The sequence below is a fragment of the Herpailurus yagouaroundi genome, unplaced genomic scaffold, assembly GCF_014898765.1.
Source record: "Herpailurus yagouaroundi ecotype Mexico unplaced genomic scaffold, PumYag 210, whole genome shotgun sequence".
Classification (NCBI taxonomy): Eukaryota; Metazoa; Chordata; class Mammalia; order Carnivora; family Felidae; genus Herpailurus; species Herpailurus yagouaroundi.
In genome coordinates, this window is record NW_024412441.1 from 6,547,564 (window position 1) to 6,566,547 (window position 18,984).

Below are 18,984 nucleotides of genomic sequence, written 5' to 3' on the forward strand. Positions count from 1 at the left end.
AGGTCACCCTCTTGGTCACAAGTGGTGATGGGGGGGCGGGTGGTGGCCTCAGCACTGCTGGCAGCTCTTGCACTCACCTGTGCTGGATGACTTCCAGGTCCTCCAGTTTTTCTGGGATCTGCATGTTGTTGAGCCACTGCTCCTTCTCGTCGATCCAGAGCTCACAGGCATCAGCCTCACTGAACATCTTGTACAAGGCCAGGGTGTCCTGCAGTGCCTGCTTCCTCAGCCGCGTCAGCTCTGCCACCTCCTTGTACCGTTCCTCGATGCCTGACAGCCGGCCCCTCACATCTGGAGACTCGGCATGCTCCTGGGGGAGGGCGCTGGCCTGCTCGTGCAGCGTGTCGATGGTGGGCCTATAGTTGGCGATCTCCTCTGCCACGTCCTTGTGTTTCTTGACCAGAGACTGCGTGGAGTACTCGTCATGGCCCACGTCATTGCTGGAGACAATCTTGAGGATGTCCAGCATCCACGCGTCAATGTCGTCGGCGTCTGCCTGGAACTGGTGTAGCAGCGAGGCCTCCTCCAGGCGCTTCTTCCGGATGGCCGAGAGCTGCTCCAGGTTGGCCCACTGCTCCCGGATGTAAAGGATCCGCTCTCGGATCTTCTCTGACCCAAAGTGCTCCTCCGCGATCATGTCTTCACCTTCTTTGATGGCCTGCTCGAAATGGCCACTGCGGCCGCTCATCTCATCCTCGAATGCCCGGTGCTTGCTGAGCAAGCGCATGACGCTGGTCAGGTCCTTCCCATAATCGTCGGAGGACAGGATCTTCTCCTTCTCTCGTATCCAGCCCTCCTCTTCTGCCATCTCCCAGAAGAACTTCCAGAGGCGACGGGACTCTTCCAGTCGAGCCCGGCGTTCGGCTGCCAGCTGGCAGAGTTCTTGGTAACAGAACTCCATGTGGGCCACGCGGTCTCGGATCACCTGAGGGTCACAGGGCTTGTAACCTGTTTAATGTCAAGGAAGGAATGTGGGAGTATGACAGTTTAGCAGAGGTCCCTGTTCGTCCGCAGGCAGTGAGCTATACCCATTTTCTCACCATGAGATTACCAGTTCCATTCTCACTGCAGAGCCAGATTATGAGGCAGGGGCAATGAGAAGTGTCATTTTTTGGCCCAAGTGCAAAGTCATTACTTATGAACCAAAAAAGGCACATAAATTATAAGAAAAAGGGCAGCTACATTTAATTGTTTTGCAAATATAAGGAACACAACCAAATCTTTCCAAACATCCTCTCAACAAGGATATGTACAACCAGATGTGAAAAAGCCATGAGATGCTTAAACAGCCACACCAGGGTGTTGGTATGAATCAAGTGTGGTCTAGGTCAAGTCTGACTGCCAAATATCACCATTAAAAACCAAGGAGCACTTGGGTATTTAAGGAAAACACCTGTCCGTTTCAGAAAAGCCAGACAGAGTTAAATAAAGTGTCCATTAGGCTACCCCACTGCATCTTGTGTACCCATGATGTGATAGCAGACAAACCCACTGGGAACCTACAATGGCACAGTAACTCCAGTTACTGGAGGGACAGTGTCCCTGCTGGCACACACCACTTATCTACTTCTATAAAAATGGATCTCCGGTGATGAAGAAGTAATGTCTGCAACAGTCCATCCTCACCTTCCCCGTCTGTTGCGAACTTCTGGGCAGAGGCATTGACGCCTCTCACTCGCTCTGCCTGGATGCCAATGTCCGCTTCAACCAGGGCGTGCTTCTGTAACAGGTCTTCCACACCAAGCAAGTGCTTGCCATAGTCTTGAGACAGTAATAGCACCTGCGTGCCAGAGAAAACAGAGAGGACATCTATGCACACAATCTTGACTTCAGTGTCTTATAATCTTTGGACATGCCGAGAGCCAGCAACCATGCTACACCCTCTCTCCAGCCACCCTCCCTCCCTGCATCTCAAGGGGAGAAGGACAAGCAATTCGGAGCAGAAGGACAAGCAATTCAGAGCAAAATCAAACTAACCCAGAAGCTTTCATCAGGACAGACATGATAAACTAAAGGTGATTTACCCTGGAATAAGCAGGTCACAACTACACTAAGAACAGAATAGGAAAAAAAGGGAGCAGTGGAAAGCGGTATGGCAGGTAACCTGGGGCTCGAAGACTCTATCCAAAAAGATAAGAGATAAAGGTCACAGAGTTATTCACTTCAAAGTTTAAAGAAATCTCCCAGAAGTTGTGGACCTCTCAAATGGATGTTTGCCTCAGTTAAAAGCTTACTGTTATGCCTCTGAGATACTTCTATCATCAATGGGAGAACAATCTAGTTGAAAGCTTACAAACCACACCTTTAACCAAACAAACACAGGGTCAGGCAGCTTCATGCTTAGAAGGGCCTGAGCAATTTCTTTGGTTTAAGTTCGAATCCATTACCATTTTCTTCTTTTCTTCCATCAGCTCAACTTGGGGGCCTCATGAGACCTCCCCTCCAGATGGAACTTCCACTTCACTCCTACTTCTGAGGGAAATCTCTGGCCCCAAATCTGAACTATAATGTACAACACGATTTATAAAATGAAAAGCATATCCCTGTTAGATTTTATGAACATTTCTACGTTAAAAAGTCAATGCAGACCACACTTGAGAACATAATAAATCTTGGACAATAAGAGGCCAAACTGATGTTATGAGGTGACTCTGCCTTGCCGCCAGGGACAGTTCAAGAGGTGAGGCAAAAGACGAAGGCTTATATCCCAGGAAGGAAATCCCCTGCATAAGGTCAAGCTTGGGAACACAGTGTGCTGAGATAAAGGGGGTTTCCAGGGACTGTCTACAAACTGCCCTGTTCTGTTCAAGCTATGAAGCCACGTGCGTTCCAGCTGGGGGACTGCGTGACATGGACGAGCCTTCTACCACTTGCAGCAGAGAACACAAACGGGCGTGGGGATTTGGCACAATGGCAGGTCTCCTCCCGGACGGGAGGCAAGCTTGGAACTCTATGCTCAGGGCTGTCCAGTGAGGAAGGGGAAGCACAAACTGGCAGTGGCAGCCACTCTGAATCCACTCTGTCCTATGATGTGTACACATATTACCACACTTAGTCCTTGCTACAACGGATTGAGGTAGGTGGTCAGTGCGATCTCCACTTAAAAACAAAGAAAGGAGGCTCAAGAAGACTACACAGCTCCAGCACCGACAATCTCAACTGGTTCCCAAACACACTGCCTACCACTCTCCCATGTGCCCACATTATCTTCCCAGGCCCCTCCCCAAACTAGAGCCACTCACACACAGATCAATGAGATGGAAAGCTAGTTCAACTCTCAAAAATCAACAACATTTGATTGACTCGCTACTGTGGAACAGATCTAAATGAAGTCTAAATCACTGCAGCTGACCTCTAGCTACAGAACTCATCTTTACACTCCACACGCCATTTAACTCTTAAACTAACAATCTTCCCACGGGTAATGTGGCCCCTCTGTGGCTTCACAGAGAGGGCAGTTAGACCAGTGGCATACTGTACAGCGTGGGTTCCAGAAAAGGGAGGCCCCATTTCATCAGCTCTGGCCTCCTTTCACTCAAGTTCTACCTTCATTTCGTCCATCCAGTCCATAATGTAGAGCATTTCCTGGAATATCTTTTGCAGCCCCAGGTTCATCTCAAGACGCTGCCTCCGGGCCCTGAGCAGTTCCAGCAGGTACTCCCAGAGCCGGATGACATTGTCTTTCCTTGCTGTGATGCGCTTGATGTCGTGGTAGTTCTCCGCCTCAAGCTCCCTGGCCACTGCTACCACCGCCTGCACACGTTCCTCGTATGCGGCGATGTCTGTCTCAATGGCCTCGTGCTTTTTTGTGGCGGCCTCAACAGCAGGAAGGTCAAAACCAAAGTTGTCCTATAGAGAAATGGGAGGAAAAAAAAACCCCACAAAATAAAAAAGCCATCCAGCTGGAACAAAGAAACCAAGACGGAGGATGAATCCTGAACACCACCTCTGGTGGTTCTAAGGCCACACTGACTTGAGCCCTGCCAGATGCTGGTCTGTCTCCGCCTTCCTTAGGACACTTACAACACCTTAGTCGAGCTAGGATGCCCTCTCCAAAGCCAATCAGCAACTTCTCATTTTACACTGGAGTCCAAGCTCATATCTAGACCTTTATACTTATGTGACTGGAGCAGGTGACAGTTTGCGTTATGCTAAGTAGAAAAAGAAAGCCACTTTTATTTATTTCATGACTAGTCTAACTGCCTTGAATGTCAGATGGTCAGAGACAGAAGGTAAGAGAAATTTCTAAAAATTATATAAATGTGAGCAGTTCACACTCACTCACTGGCTCTAAACAAACTGCTTGAGCTGTTTTCAAATCTATGAAAAGTTAGATAAACAGAAGACAAAGTATATTAGAAATGATAAACATCCTCTTCATAGGAAGTGAGCAAGAGGACTCGAGTTACTTCAGAATAGTGGCTGTTGATAAGTGGCTGTCCTGCAGTCCTTGGGTATGGTCTACATTTCTAGATGACCCCAGGAGTGGTTCCCCGAAGAAGGTCTAGAGCAGAACCTGAGACACCAGACGCTGGTTTTCGCTCAGCCAGGTCTCCCTCATAGCTGCCTTGCGATCGAATCTGCGGGCGAGCTGTTCCAGTTTCTCCTGTCTGATGAGCTCGTTCCGCAGAGCCAGTTCTCGCTCGTGTTCCGCTTTTTCCAGTCTTTCCCAGGCCTACAGGGGCGAAAAAGAACAGCTTCCTGCAATGTTCAAGGAACTTTCCTTGGCTACAGTCAATGGCTAGTACTTCTCATTAAGACCTGAGAACTTAAAAAGGGACATCCTGTTTCCAGCCTCCCTGACCCTTAAGCCCGGAGAAAAGAAATCGTTTTCTCTCAGTTGAGCCACATGGGAACACTCTCTCCAATCTTTATTTAAAGGTCTGCTATATTTGGAAAACAAAACAGGGCAGATATGGAGAAATATAACTAAATTATAAATCTCTTACTTTGAGAGGAATCAAAGTATCTTCAACAGCTCTGATCACATAAAAAAGACAAATCCTTTTTCTCAGAAAGAAATCATATTATGAATCTCTTATTCACCCCACAGTGGGCCATTTGTTATTTTTTTGCTTTGTTTTTTTGGTTCAACATTTTATTTATTTAACTAATCTTTATGCCCAACGTGGGGCTCAAACTCAACCCCAAGATCAAGAGTGGCACACTCCACCGACTGAACCAGCCAGGCACCTCCCATGCCCTCCCCCTTCTTTGTGTGCCACTTTGTTTTTAATTCACACACCTAGCATTTTTTTCAAAATCCTCACCAAATGTCCACATTAAATTCATTTCTATGAAATATATCTTACATTAAAAAAAATGTAAAATAAAATAATCTAAATGTGTACCACTGACCACAGTTCTACATTTTTCAAATTTCTACTTGGAAATAATACCCACCACGAAATTCTATCATTACAGACAAAACAGGCAAATAATAGAAACTTTTGGACAGTTTCTCTGATAGAAACAGCCCAAATCCTAAGCTCAAACCTCCAGAGGTTCATATATATTCCAGATATATGAAATAAGGTTTCAAATTCTCCCTTCTGCAATTTAAAGATGCTGTAGTTGGGGTGCCTAGGAGGCTCAGTCAGTTGTGTCCAACTTTGGCCTCAGGTCATGATCTCGCAGTTCATGAGTCTGAGCCCTGTGTCAGGCTCTGTGCTAACAGTGTAGAGCCTGGAGCCTGCTTCAGATTCTGGGTTGCCCCCTCTCTCTGCCCCTTCCCCACTCTCTCAAAAAACAAACAAACATTAAAAATATATATAAATAAATAAAGATGGAGTCGATGGCCTTGAACAAATGAGAGTAACAAGGTAAAGAGAATGAACCAAGACCAGTTTGATAATATCTAACATTCCCTCACCAAACTCCAACGGACTAGCCCACCTCAAGTATTTGCTTGACCCCCTGCAAAACCCCAGCCACCACTGTTACTCTTCAACTCAGCAGGCTGGGACAGACCCTTTCAGACTGCCCTCTTAGCAATCAAGACCTAGAACCTGAAGCAATAAAGCAGGTCAAGGCCCTAACAGGACCAGATGGATTGATTGGCTTTACCTTGTTAATGTCAGAGATGAGCTTGCCCTCCCGGGGCATGTAGACCTTCTGATTGTTGGCCCTCATCTTGCTCTGAATAGTAAAAAGCAGCACTTCCAAGTTCCCCTTCTCAGTAAACCTAAGCACAGAAAAAAAAAAAAATATGCTGTTCCTTCAAGGGGAAAAATTAATTTGCTTTTGGAGAAAAAAACATTTCCCACAGCCACACAATCTTAAAAGCCATTTATCTCTGGTCAGATTTATGTGCAACTCAGGTTAGAGAAAACGCAGTACATTAGTTTTTGGGTATTATAGACCTCAAAAAATGCACCTAACTGTGGAATTTTGGTGGGGTTGGTTGACTGTTGTTACTGAGATTTATATTTGGGGGCATACAATACCAGTCCTTTATTAATTACTTCATTCAAAGTTTAGATTATATACATCCCGGATGATGGGCACAGCTGAAAACATTCAGCAAGAATTACTTCAAATGACTACCTACTATAACTTTCAATGGGTTTCAGAGACCGCAGCAAGGAATTCTCAACAGAGCACGTTTACAGAAAAAGGAATGACTTTCCAACTATAAGAAGGGATAAGGTCCATAATCCTTATCTGACAATTAGAATTTTCAAAAAGAAGTGAAAAATCAAATTTAGGGGAAGTGAAAACTGATCTGAACAGATAGATATAAAACTATATATTATTTGTCTTTACTCAACACAATGTGAGTATTTACACATTTTGCTACACACGTCTCAGTAAGCCTGACAATGGGTTACTGCCTCAGGTCTACTGGGAGTCATATAATAAACAATATCCATGCACTCAGCTGCTTCTCTAAAATCCACATCAAGCATGAGGGTTTGGTATAAGGGACCTGTACTATTTCTTAGGATTCTCATGTATCACATGTATCAGACCAGGGACACAATCCACTGGAAGGGCTCACAGAGGGCATGGTTTGTAATAAAGTTCAGCCACTCAGGGTCAGATGAAAAGGAGTAAGATAGGCCACTGGTGACAGGCATTCATTAAGTGAGGAGATCACACAAGTCAGAAAGCAGGGGTCCATGCTGCAATCATCTTTCTTTCCACACTAATTATAACACATTCCAATCTGCATCTTACTTGGGTGGTTTCTCCACAGTGCGGTAAGTGTTAAAAGCCTGAAGCTGTTGTTGAACCCCAACCAGAGAATTGGCAAATTTGCGATTGTTCAATATAATGATGGTTTGTTCAATCCACTCCAGAAGATCAGAGGCAAGTGACTCATACTTTTCAATCATTTTTTCTGTTTCAATAGCATTGTCAAGCACCTGTAAACAAGAGTTAGAAAAACGGGAAAGATTGTGTTGCCAAGTAAGAAAAACGTGATTATAACCCTACATGAGCACATGCACACTTAATGGACTGGCTCTGAAATAGTTCTCTGCTACTCTGGCCCAAGCATTTCAAACTAGAGGAACTATTTGTTAATAGGCACTCAGACTGCAGCCATTATTTGTGAGCAATGACAGCTTAACTCAAGTGTAATTGGTTCTGTAACCTCCCAACCCCCAGGCAAAGGGTTTCAGATTCTGAATGACTCCTGTTGCCTAAGCTCCAAAATTCCTAGAAAAAACGAAAAGGGCTCTATTTTGCTTGGTCCTGTCCCATGAATGCCCTTGAATTTTCTGAGGTGTTCTGAAATATATGGTGGTGAACATCAGCCAAATGAGAATTAAGAAGCATAACAGTGAGGCCTTTTCAACCAAATAAATAGGATTTCCTACCCATGACATCAACCGACTCAGATTTCCAATACCCAATCTTCTGATAGGGTGTAGGGGAGGGCTGTCTCTGGGTCTGAGATGCCCCTGAAATCCCTCCCTAAACACTGTAGCTACTCCTACCTCCTGTTACTCTTAGGGACAAAGAGGCTTCCTGCCTACTTCTCTGCCACCAGAAGTGTCCACCACAAGCTGCTGCTGGCTGAACTGATGAGTGCACGGGAGAACAAGGTGCTCGGTGGCAGTACATTAAGACACGAGCTTTAATCATGTCTCACAACTTATAAAATTGGTGTGAACTCACCTTTCCAATTCGTTTTCCTTCAACAGCCAAAGCCTTCATCTTAGAGAAGTAGTGGTAATAAGTCACCACATAAGTGATAATGGACTTCTCATCAGGGTGGTCCACACTGATATCTGTAACCCGGAGAAGATTTCCTCAGTACTCTGCTCAGAGTGCTACCACCCAGGCAGCAGCAACAACCCAGAATGACCGTCTAATACTGACACAGGTCAGTGTCTCCAATTTTTATACTTAGAGTTCTGCCATCAGTGCAGTAATTACAAGGCTAATGAGGATGAAACCATCTCACTGACTCTTTTATGATATGAATATTCATGAATGCCTTCTACTACTGCAATAAGGACATAAAAGTCTTAAGAGACATGATCCTTTCTCTTCAGGATCCCAAGCCATGAAGAAAACAACATGTACACAAAACAACTAGAGAAAAATGAAGAATACAGTAAGAATTATGTCAGAATTCTTAGCAATGTGGCTACTATCTAGCCACACCACGTTCATCTCCCTGCCCAATTCTACTCCCAAACTGGGTTTGTGCTGCTTGAATCCTCATTTATGCCAATGTCACCTGAATTTCTTCCAATCATTCAGTCTTTGGACATCTTTACCTTGTTGTTACCTGTTATCCAGTTAGTCACCAAATCTGAGTCCAGATGACTCTACTTACGGAGTCTTTACTGTCATTTATGGTTCAGACTCTCATGGTCACATAACCAGATATGAAGCAATAGCTTCCTCATTGGGTTTCCCTACCACCCAAGTCACTTTACACACTGTACCTGGTTGATCTTCCAGAAGCATAGCTGTGAACACTCTTTCTCCTAGCTCAAAATTACTCAAAAGTGCCCTACAATTTACAGAAATAAAGTCTAAGCCCCTTAACCCTCTGCCATAACTTTCCTTCCCTTCATTCCATCCATCCATCGAGTATTTATCAGGCTCCCTATAAGAGCCAACCACTGTTCTAGACATTTCTAATTCTATAGCCTATTATTTATTCTCAGGCATAAGGAGACTCAGGCATAAGGGGGCTATTCAACACCCCCCCACACACACACACATTCCACAATTCCTAATACTCCTTCCCTTTACTCACAATATCCCTTTGCCTAAGACATCCTTCCCCACCCCATCACCTTCTTCCTAACCTTCAGCTCCACCTGAAGATACCACCTCAACACAGTTCTTTCTGATCCCTACAGTCAGAATTAGTGTCTCTCTCCTAAGTTCCCTTAAGGACTCTGTTTACATGGACACACAGTCCATTCTCTGCCAGGTATTATAATTCAGTACTCATACACACTTTTTTTGTTTTACAAGACTAAGTCCCCAAGGGTAGGAACCCTGTGTCTTGGTAAGCCTGGTGCTGCTCCACCTCTCAAATTCCTGGTGTGTTGTGTTGCACAAAGTGGGTAGTCAGAAAGTATTCACTAAGAGGGGGAATAAATGCATGAAGATGGCAAGTGTTTGAGGTATGGCAATACAAGTGAAGTATTAAACTCAGGACAGATGGAGAAGAGAACACATAGGATGAATAATACATAGGATAATCAGGCTGCTTTTCAAAATGCATTCACACATGTGCCTTCTATCTTCCTGGCGCCCCTGTGTGAGGCAGGATTGTTTCTCTTACTTTTAAGATGAGAATACTAGGGCACAGGGCAAGAAAGCTCCCTGCCAGTGTCACCGAGGCAACTGATGGCAATGGGGCCAGCAGAGCAGCTACTGTTTCCCCCCCAGAGTCCCTGTGGCCAACTCTGCATCTGGCTCAGCCCCATTCAAGTATGCCCCAAAGAGAGAGAAATGGATGAAGGCCAGAAAAAAAATGCTGGTTCTGTACACAATACAATAAACACAAAATGTCAACATGACTGGGAAGATGTGAGCAGGCAAAAACCTTGTGGTTTTGTAACTAAACTGCAATCTTATCTTAGCTGATGCTCTCTGGGGCACTCAACAACTAACAATAGCTAAGAACAACTAATAATCAAGATCAAACCGGACAAGTGACATCAACTGCCTTTTTTTAGCTCCTTGTCTTGTGATCTGGGAAACATCAATCCCCTTTTCCATACTGGGAAGTGATTAGAAAGATTAACTAATGAGCAAGTTATTTAAAAAATATCTGTCATAGTGGTAGGAAAAAAAAGGTTATTTAGCAAAGCACAAAGAGCTACAGCTGAAGAAGAATGTCTTCCCATAGTTAAAGTAGGGGTTAAGAAGGAAGATTAATCACAGCCCAAGGAATTTTAGTTTTCTGTTTATATTAAGAAATCATTTAATGGGTTAGCACAAAGATAATTTTATCTCCACTTCCTGTATAGTGAATTTATCAGTGAATCTGATGCATTGGAAAGAGCAAGCCTGCTTGGCAGCCTCATGACCTCAATCTGTCCTTGGGGAGTTCAACTTCCTGTTCTATATTTATAAGAACTTTAAACTTTCACTCACAGCTTTCTCTGTAATATCTGCTCGCAGCTGAGAGCCATGATCTAAAGAGCTCCAGCACTACAAACAAATCCTCTTATGTTTCAAATGCTTTTCAAAATAAGAAAAAGTACCTATGACAGTTCACGCTAAAATCCTACAATTAGGATTCTGTGTGAACTAAGGGAGTTATGGCCTGAGGGAATGCCCCACACCAGTCGACTCCAAGTCACCTGCAGTCAGTCTCTGGGGTCCTGCTGCAGGGACTGAGAGTGGAGACAGTGGTTTCAGGCAGAAGCGGTCAGCCGTAAGAAGGGACTAAGTCTTAACATTTCTTCCATTCACATGTTCTCCTTCCTGATCCACCTTCTTCACCTAAGTTGTTCTTGCTCACAGCAAACACTGAACAGCCTCCTAGGAGGCACCTTCCCCACCCCCCACCCCTAGTCTTGCACCCATTCATCCCCCATGGCTGCTTGCCACCTTGGGATGAAAGTAGTCAACAAACATTTGCTGAGAGTCTATGGCAGGTTCTCTTCCTTGAGCACAGCTTCTAAGAACTTCCAGTGACTGCTGAATAACCTCTAAAAATTTTAGCCTGTAGAGCCCTGACCCACCTTTCCAGTGGTAGTTCCTATTATTATTCTAAACACCATTCCCAATGAACTGTTAGTCCCCAAACACACCTTCCTAGTTCTGGTTCCACACCTCTGCTCACACAAGCACCTCTGCCTAGCAAGCCCTCCCTTCCCATCATGTTTAAACCACACTCATCTTTCAAGGCCTTTTTAAACAGAATCCTTTGCACAAATCCTCAAGTAATTCCCACCCCAAAATTAAGCTCCTCTTCCTTCAATAATTCCCAAAGCACACTACACAAATAAAACAAATTGACAGAAAGCAGATTTTATATAAGCCCCCCAATACCATCCTACCTTTCATCCCTCACGTCCTTACCTTCCGGATCCAACAGTTTAGTGAGGCCAAGGTGCTGCTCTGCCAGATTAAACGCATTCTGCAGATTGTAGTGTGCATTGGATTTCTTTAGTTTGTCGAAATCTATCAGGTCAGGCCTATGCAGAACAACAGTGGAACATGACAAAAACTATGGCTTGAAAACACATGTGACCAATGAGACACGATCATTACTCCAAAAGCCGTAGAAATCACCCCTTAGAGTAAAACTCTATAATATTATTTAATCATCAAACAATGAAATCTGATTTTTGAATAAACACTTCAAAGTTTATTAAGACAGCTGAAGATAGATAATGGGCAAACTTGTCTGTTTGGGAGAATTTACATATTCTCTCACATTTTCCTCACATGGAATGCAGAATTCTCACCGTGGTGCAACATCTAAGGCAATGGATATGAGGATCAAAAGTCACCCAGATCTGCTAACAGAAGAGTGTCAACATTCTACCCCCAAATCGTTAGCATGATTCCTAAGGATCTGACTTACCGGTGTTTGTGTATCAGGGCATTGAAGGCCATGCCGTCCCTCCAGCTGGTGGTGAAATTGTGAATGTTGACGTTCGGGTACCTAGCAGAGACCAAGCACAAGAGAAAAATCAACAGAATTACTAAATAAAGATTTACAATTTTGTGAAATGCAGTGTTTAAGAAAAAGTTTGTAAGCACTGTAAAAATGTTGAGGCAGTAAATGTCAAAAGGACAATTAAGTCAGAGCAAACACTGTTTCAACTTCAGTATGCTATAAAATAAAAAAATACACATCCACATGGCTTTTCTTTCTTGGTAAGTAAACTGGCCAAAAGACTGTGAACTGTGTCCTAGATTTAAAAACAACACTTAAAGAGGAAAAAATGACCACAACCCAGATGCCTAGAGGCCTCTCTGCTTTCACTGGCCGTCTACTCTGTCAGCAAAGATATCAGGAGTCTGCAGTCACTGAGATCTGAATTCACAAGCTACTTGGGGGAGAGGAAGCAGCTGGGATTCACATGACACTTGGCTTTCTTGCTTATTATCACTGACTTGAATAAAGTCTTATAAACCAAGTATCTCCCTGAAAAACTTCCCTATGTTTGAGACCTACCCCTCATCACTGAGCTATTCTGTACCATACTGCACATTACTAACTTTGTATCTGTGGTTGACTAAAGGTTTATAACTAAGTTGATGCCCTTATTAGACATATACTCTTGATGGGCTCCATGCTTACTGTTAATTGATCATGTCCATTAGAGTTGTAACTGTCCTCAAAGTAGTTCTGACAAAAACTCCAGTTAACCAAAATCGGTGCTAAGTATCATGAATCCTAGCAATTTTAGTGAGCAACATAACAGGGGCAGTGCTCTAAAAGTATTTTCACTAAAATTTCACTAAGGAAAACTGAGATAATGTATAAGGACTGCTCTTAAGTTTATCACACAAAGCTCTCCAACAGCAGCGAAAATTAAAGGGAGGAGAAAACCCACAGTTGCTTTTTAAAAATATCATGGATGTGTTTCCTAAACATGGTTTCTTGATTTTAAAATTCAAGATATACTGCTCTCTGGAGCGTCTTTAACAAAGAGAGGGAAAGTGACTACAGAGATGACAGGTCCAGAATATAAATCAGAACTCCTTCCATGTTGTGAGCTAGCTAAAATGTCAGCTATCAACTGCTTATGAGTTAATAAGATTTCTCAATGGAAGCAGTGGAAGAGATACTTGTCAACACCTCAGAAGTGATGACTGCAGCGGAACCTTGTCCTGGGCGCAGTGGCCCCTGATCCCCTGTGAGTTCACACTCACCCAGCTGTCTTCATCTGGCACCACAACAGCAATGCATCCTTGGCAGATTTCTTCTCTTTGTTGTCTTCAGTTTCTACACTGATATCCTGGATCTGAGATTTACAAAGAAGTATTAGTCAAATAGATGGGTCAAGCTGTCCACGACTGCCAGAGAAGAACAGGTCTTATACATGAAGAGTAAACTTCAGATCACAATCCAGTCCTGCAGATTTACTTACTGTGCCAAAGAAAACTGCTTTCTTCACACTTCACCTAACAGAAACACCAACTTGGTTTTCTACTTTGCATGGAGGTAAGAAGTGAAGACTACTTAACCTGCATGACTTCTCAGAACTATCCACTGGGAGTCACTTCTAACCTCTAGGTAGCCCATCTTTCCAACTACAAGCTAGCACAGTGGTTCACATTGTAAATAACTTGAACCTTGTCAGATCCCAGAAAAATACCTGGTTCAGTTTTTTATAACTAATTATTTTTTCACACTAGGGTGTGTGTCACTCATAGATGAGGATAGTCTATATTCCTTTTCCTAAAAGGTGACCCAAATTCTTGGAGAAAGGACACATTTACACTCTGTGCTTCTATAGTCTGTGCTATGGTCTGAATGTCTATGACTCCTGCAAATTCTTACACTGAAATCCTAACTCCCAAAGGTGATGGTATTAGGAGATGGGGCCCTTGGGAGGTGCCTAGGTCATGAGGATGGGATCCTCGTGAACAGGATTAGTGCCTTATAAGAGAGGCTCCAGAGAGGTCCTTAGCATCTTCCACAATGTTAGGACACAGGGAGAAGTTTGTGATCCAGAACAGGGCCCTCACCAGACCATGCTGGCTTGATCTCAGACTTCACCTCCAGAACTGCGGGAAATGAATTTCTATTGTTTGTAAGCTACCGTGTTTGTGGTATTTTGTGATAGCAGTCCAAATGGACCAAGACAGTCTGCATTCATAAGCTGCTCACTGGCATCATAAACGCAACAGTATACACAGAGCTTGGTCTACTTGCACCAACATCAGACAGCCTAGGTCTAAAACTAGGTTCCACCACCAACTGTGTGTCACTGGGCAAGTTCCTTAGCTTCCCATCTGAGGAGTGGCAACAGCAACAGTGGCTGTCTCACAGCACTGTTGTGCACTTAAATGAAGAAAGAATATCAAGTGCTGACTTCATAATAAAGATCCATAAATGATAGCTCTTTAGATTAGGGGCTATCTACCAGTTATGTGATTTTAGAAAAATGCTCTATATACCCTCTGTCTTTAGGTTCTTGCCTATGATACTACAATGTGGGATGGTGGGTGGGGGTAAATGGTGGTGGCCTAGCAGGCCCTCCATCATCTTTTAGCTTTAACCATTCCAAGTTTCCCTGCCTTCTTCCCTGTTAAAGGTCTTCCCATTTAATCTAGAGATGTGCCCCAGCATTCTTTTTGGAAAAGAGACAGGAGGAGGATAAAATATATAAATAAGAGATGAAAAAGTCAGAAACTTTCAACTAGGAAAAACACCTACAAATTGAAATAATTATACTTCTAAAAAAAATATCCTTTTTTAACTGTGGTAGGTATGTGAGGTGAGTCTGCATAAGCTCCAAACATTATCATTAGGATCCTGAGTTCTTATGCACAAAGTAAATGTGAAAAAACAAGCTTACTCAAGGGATAAGACACAGATTCATCAGGACAGACAGGTGGAATCCCACACACTAACCCCTGTCAACCTCCTTATGCTTCAGGGTGAAGAAGGGAGTCTATTTCCACACTTGCTCATTTAGAAACAGTCTACTCTTCTGCAATGAAGACAGCTCCCTATCTACACAAGACAAACTCAGAGGCCTTCACTCCAGTTTCTCACAATATCCTTTACTCTCTTTTAAAGGGACAGAATAAAACCTGTGTGTTATCATTAGTATTTAATGGATACCTACTATGCACAGACAGGCCAGGCCATGTCCTGGGAGTTCTGGGGCCACACACACACAGACACACACAAAGAGGGAATGTAAGATGAGGCTGTATATTCAGAAACTGGGAGAAAGAGATTTCTGTAGAACGTGGGGAAACTTCACAGAGGAGGCAGAAAGCAAGCTGGGCCTTGGCTGACGCAGAATCAATACATATTTGTGAAATGGGTGATGATTCAATAAGCCTGTTGGAGGAAGCTAGGTCATGTAAGACACTAACACTGCAGGCCATGCAGTGACATCATCAGCCTAAATTTCTTGCCTCAAAAAAAAGAGAGAAAGTATGTATCAGCATTTACAAGTTCAATTACAGAAAAAGGCAAGCTGTCAGGAAGCTAATTAATCGATGACTTAACCCCATTCATGCTGAGAATCCTGGAAAGGGCTGTGTGTGCCAGCTCACCAACGTGGGCAATGACCCGATGTGAAGAGAGGCCACCATCAGGATGCCCCTCCACGCTCTGATTCCTACAGGCCAAAGGCAACAGAAATAGAACATTTTACTCTACAAAACTGAGGTGAGGTTCAAGGAGGGTGCTGTTAATATCACCTCTGTTGGCCTCAGAATGAGAGCTATTATTAGTGAATTTAATGGTATTCATTTTCAAGTCATTCAGGAACTAAATGACAGAAACCTATATAAGAATTGTTTGCAAAATAGTCTTTGGTTGTTGTAATTAATTCCATTCATGATGTCTTCTTCAACAGTGGTCCCTCCTTAAACCCACCTAAATAGAATAGTTGGGAGTGTGGACAGGGGAATCTGAATTGGTAAAAAGCTTTCCCAAGGAGTCAGATGATCAGCCAGACTTGGGAACCACCATTCAGGGAGCTTCTTTGGATAGCTCTTTTTGCTCCCACCTCCTCCTCCCACATACACACCCAAAACACTGCTAACTCAAACCCACTCCCAGTGGAAATGAGAAAGAAAACAACTGGTTACCCGCTGACTTCAGAATTTTAGGAAGAATACAAAGAGAGCTATAATTTGATTTCTGGCTTTGCCCTTTTTTGGTGAGATTTTTATTTAGCTAGAAAAATCAATCAGACTTTATATCAAAGGGGTGGAACAGGAAGGAAAGGCACAGAGAACACAGCCACCCAGGAGACAGGATTGTTAGGACATTTGTTTGCAGAGTAACCTGACGCTTTGGTTAAGAAGTGTTTCCTGCATTTCAAATTCTAATTGAAAAGCAAGAGCATGAAGCATTGCCTGGAGAAAGAACCAGTAATCAGGCCAGAGGTGCTCCACAGTGCTGAAATTCTGAGCTCTCTCCTAAAGGGTCAGAAGTATGCATTGCAGCCCTGACTGGCCTTGTAATCCTGGATAAAGCTCCTCCCTTTCCTCACAAAGAAACTGGACAGAACGACCTTGAGAGTTCCTTCTGGTTTAGACATCTATACTTAGAGCCTTCCCCTCAAGTATATCAAACCCAAAGAATTGTCATCGATTCAAACAAGCGTAAGGTTTTTGCATATTCCCCCTGAAAATGGCTTCCTCACATCCAAAGGAGAATGAGAAAGTGAAAACAGAGTGCACACACATATCATAATCCTAAACAACTTCTCCTGAATATATTCCATGACACGTGCTACAATCTGGTCAAGTTCAGATAGTCTGCTACCAGTATCCCAGCATCAACCACATCCTTCTTATCATTGCTCCTGAAAGACTAGTGGCAGACACCAGACATTTAGAGGAGGTACCAGTGAAACGATGGGTGGGGATGTAGCCCAGAAACTCCCTTATCTGACAAGAGAACCAAGACTTTCAGGGGCTAGCAAGACTGAGGGAGGATGTGGTAGCTGCAATGTGCCTATGGGTGTGGGACCCAGCGCTCCGCACACCTGACTTGGGGATGCCATTTCCACAAGGATGCTCCTAGCCAGGGAGAAGGCAGAACCTTGGGAGCCAAGCCCTTACCTGGAAGCGCAGGATGATGGTCCAGATGAGGCCGAGGGTCAGCCGGTGGTTCCCATCCACGATGTCATGGGACCCCATGTTCTCAAGATGGACTCTCTGCTCCTTCAGGAACTGAAGGGCCTTGTCCACATTCTCCAGACAGTGGATACGCATTCGTCCCTTGGTGGGTTTAGGCTAGAAACAGGAGAGCAGAAAATAGAAACAGATCATGTAATGGGGCAGAGACAGGCTCAGCTCAGAGCTACTGCCCAGAGTTCACACATGCCTGCTCATGCAGCACTCTTCTACCCAAACCAAAACATTAAAAACATGTATACTCAGTACAAGGACAGTATCTACCTAACATCCTTATGAGAGAGAAGTTTACTTAACGGATGGTGATCACTCTTCAGAGGTTTAATTATGCAAGTGACACAATTTACAAATGAGCAAAGAAGCTGGAAGGTTAGAGAGAAAGGAACCCCATTTCCATCAAGGATTTCAGAGCTACTGCTGCCACCCACACAGTTTTCTGCAGATGCAGGGCAAAACACTCGATTTTTCTGACTGCTTTAAATGTAAAAGTAGGTTTGCTACCTGCAGGTTTGGGCTGTTTCCTAAGGCTGGCTCAAAATGAAAAGGGGATACACCACCAAATGAGAATTTCCAAGTGGCAGTTTTGTGAGAGTGATGCAAAGGGCTGAGAAAAAGGGTGTGACCCCCTGAGGATAAAGGAAAAGAAAACGAGAGAGTAGTTTAATGTGAATACCTCAATGTCTCTTTTTTTACTCAGTTATATCTAATCCAAGAGGCCCTGGGGAGGTGAACATTTTAAATAAGTAAAACAAAAGACAAAGGCACACATACAGGAAATTCTCTGTGCGCCTCTGTCCTCTATGGGGTCTAGAGCAAGCTCATGCCTCCACCGCCTGGCTCTGTCCCTCCCCTCCTTTCTATTTCCCAGCACAGCCCCCTCTAGCACAGGCAGCACCTCAGACTGACACTTCCTTTCACGTCCTGAGGCCTCTCCCTCTCATCTCTTTTCAATGACTGTGCACCTGACTAGTAAGACCTGGGTCCGCTGATGCATGCTGTTTCAGTCCCAAAGTGGCCTGCAGAGCAATGAGGACAGGACCATTCTACTAAGTGCAGTACAGTCTCCCAAGTGTGCCTCAAAGGGGACAGAAGAGGTCATTTCCTAACTGAGGGTGAGAGGAACAGTGTGGATGGAATCAGAAGGAGCTAAAGAGATGGGGAAGGAGTAGACTGGGGGGCTGTTGGTATCTTCCCAGGCTCCATCAGGTATAACCACTGTTCTTTCAGACTTTATTTTAAAAAACTCAATCGCAAACACACAAGGCCTTCCAAGCCTCTACTCTCTCTCTATAAAATCTCAGTGGAACCTGTGCTCCTTTCCACATGAATGTATATACAAAGTGTGAGTGGGGGAGAATGGTGATAAAGGTCCACTTCCCAACAGGTTGATCAAGTCTAATGCCACCTCGCAGGGACCCCATGTGGATGTGACTGGCCAGGCCAGATGAGCTTTGGAATGGTTCACTAGAGACCCAGATGCAACTTAAGTCCCTGAAAAGCACCAGCCATTGGAAACACCAGGGCATGAGACAAAGGAAGGAACTAGAAGAAAAAATTCAGACAAACCTCTTCAGGTAAAATGGTCAGACTCCTTCAAATGGTTAAAAAATAAACAAATCTTATGAACTTCCAAAACCCAGGAAAAAGAAAAAAAAAAAAAAAAAAGGGAAAACTTTAGGAACCAACCCTCTTTTTTGCAATTCTCCCCAA

At 43.9% G+C, this 18,984-nt stretch overlaps 1 protein-coding gene across 4 annotated transcripts in view; it reads right to left on the reverse strand.

Moving 5' to 3' along the window:
• The window catches only part of SPTBN1 (spectrin beta, non-erythrocytic 1), a 199,741-nt gene that overhangs the window by 45,174 nt on the left and 135,583 nt on the right, over positions 1-18,984 (reverse strand). For all 4 annotated transcript variants that reach the window (XM_040453723.1, XM_040453724.1, XM_040453726.1 and 1 more), the window contains 11 exons: positions 17,200-17,373; positions 13,315-13,406; positions 12,017-12,097; positions 11,509-11,624; positions 8,125-8,237; positions 7,180-7,367; positions 6,067-6,184; positions 4,517-4,675; positions 3,547-3,849; positions 1,627-1,780; positions 78-948 (listed from right to left, as the gene is read on the reverse strand). In XM_040453723.1, coding sequence (XP_040309657.1) covers positions 78-948; positions 1,627-1,780; positions 3,547-3,849; positions 4,517-4,675; positions 6,067-6,184; positions 7,180-7,367; positions 8,125-8,237; positions 11,509-11,624; positions 12,017-12,097; positions 13,315-13,406; positions 17,200-17,373 — 2,369 coding nt within the window. The remainder of the gene's footprint in view (positions 1-77; positions 949-1,626; positions 1,781-3,546; positions 3,850-4,516; positions 4,676-6,066; positions 6,185-7,179; positions 7,368-8,124; positions 8,238-11,508; positions 11,625-12,016; positions 12,098-13,314; positions 13,407-17,199; positions 17,374-18,984) is intronic.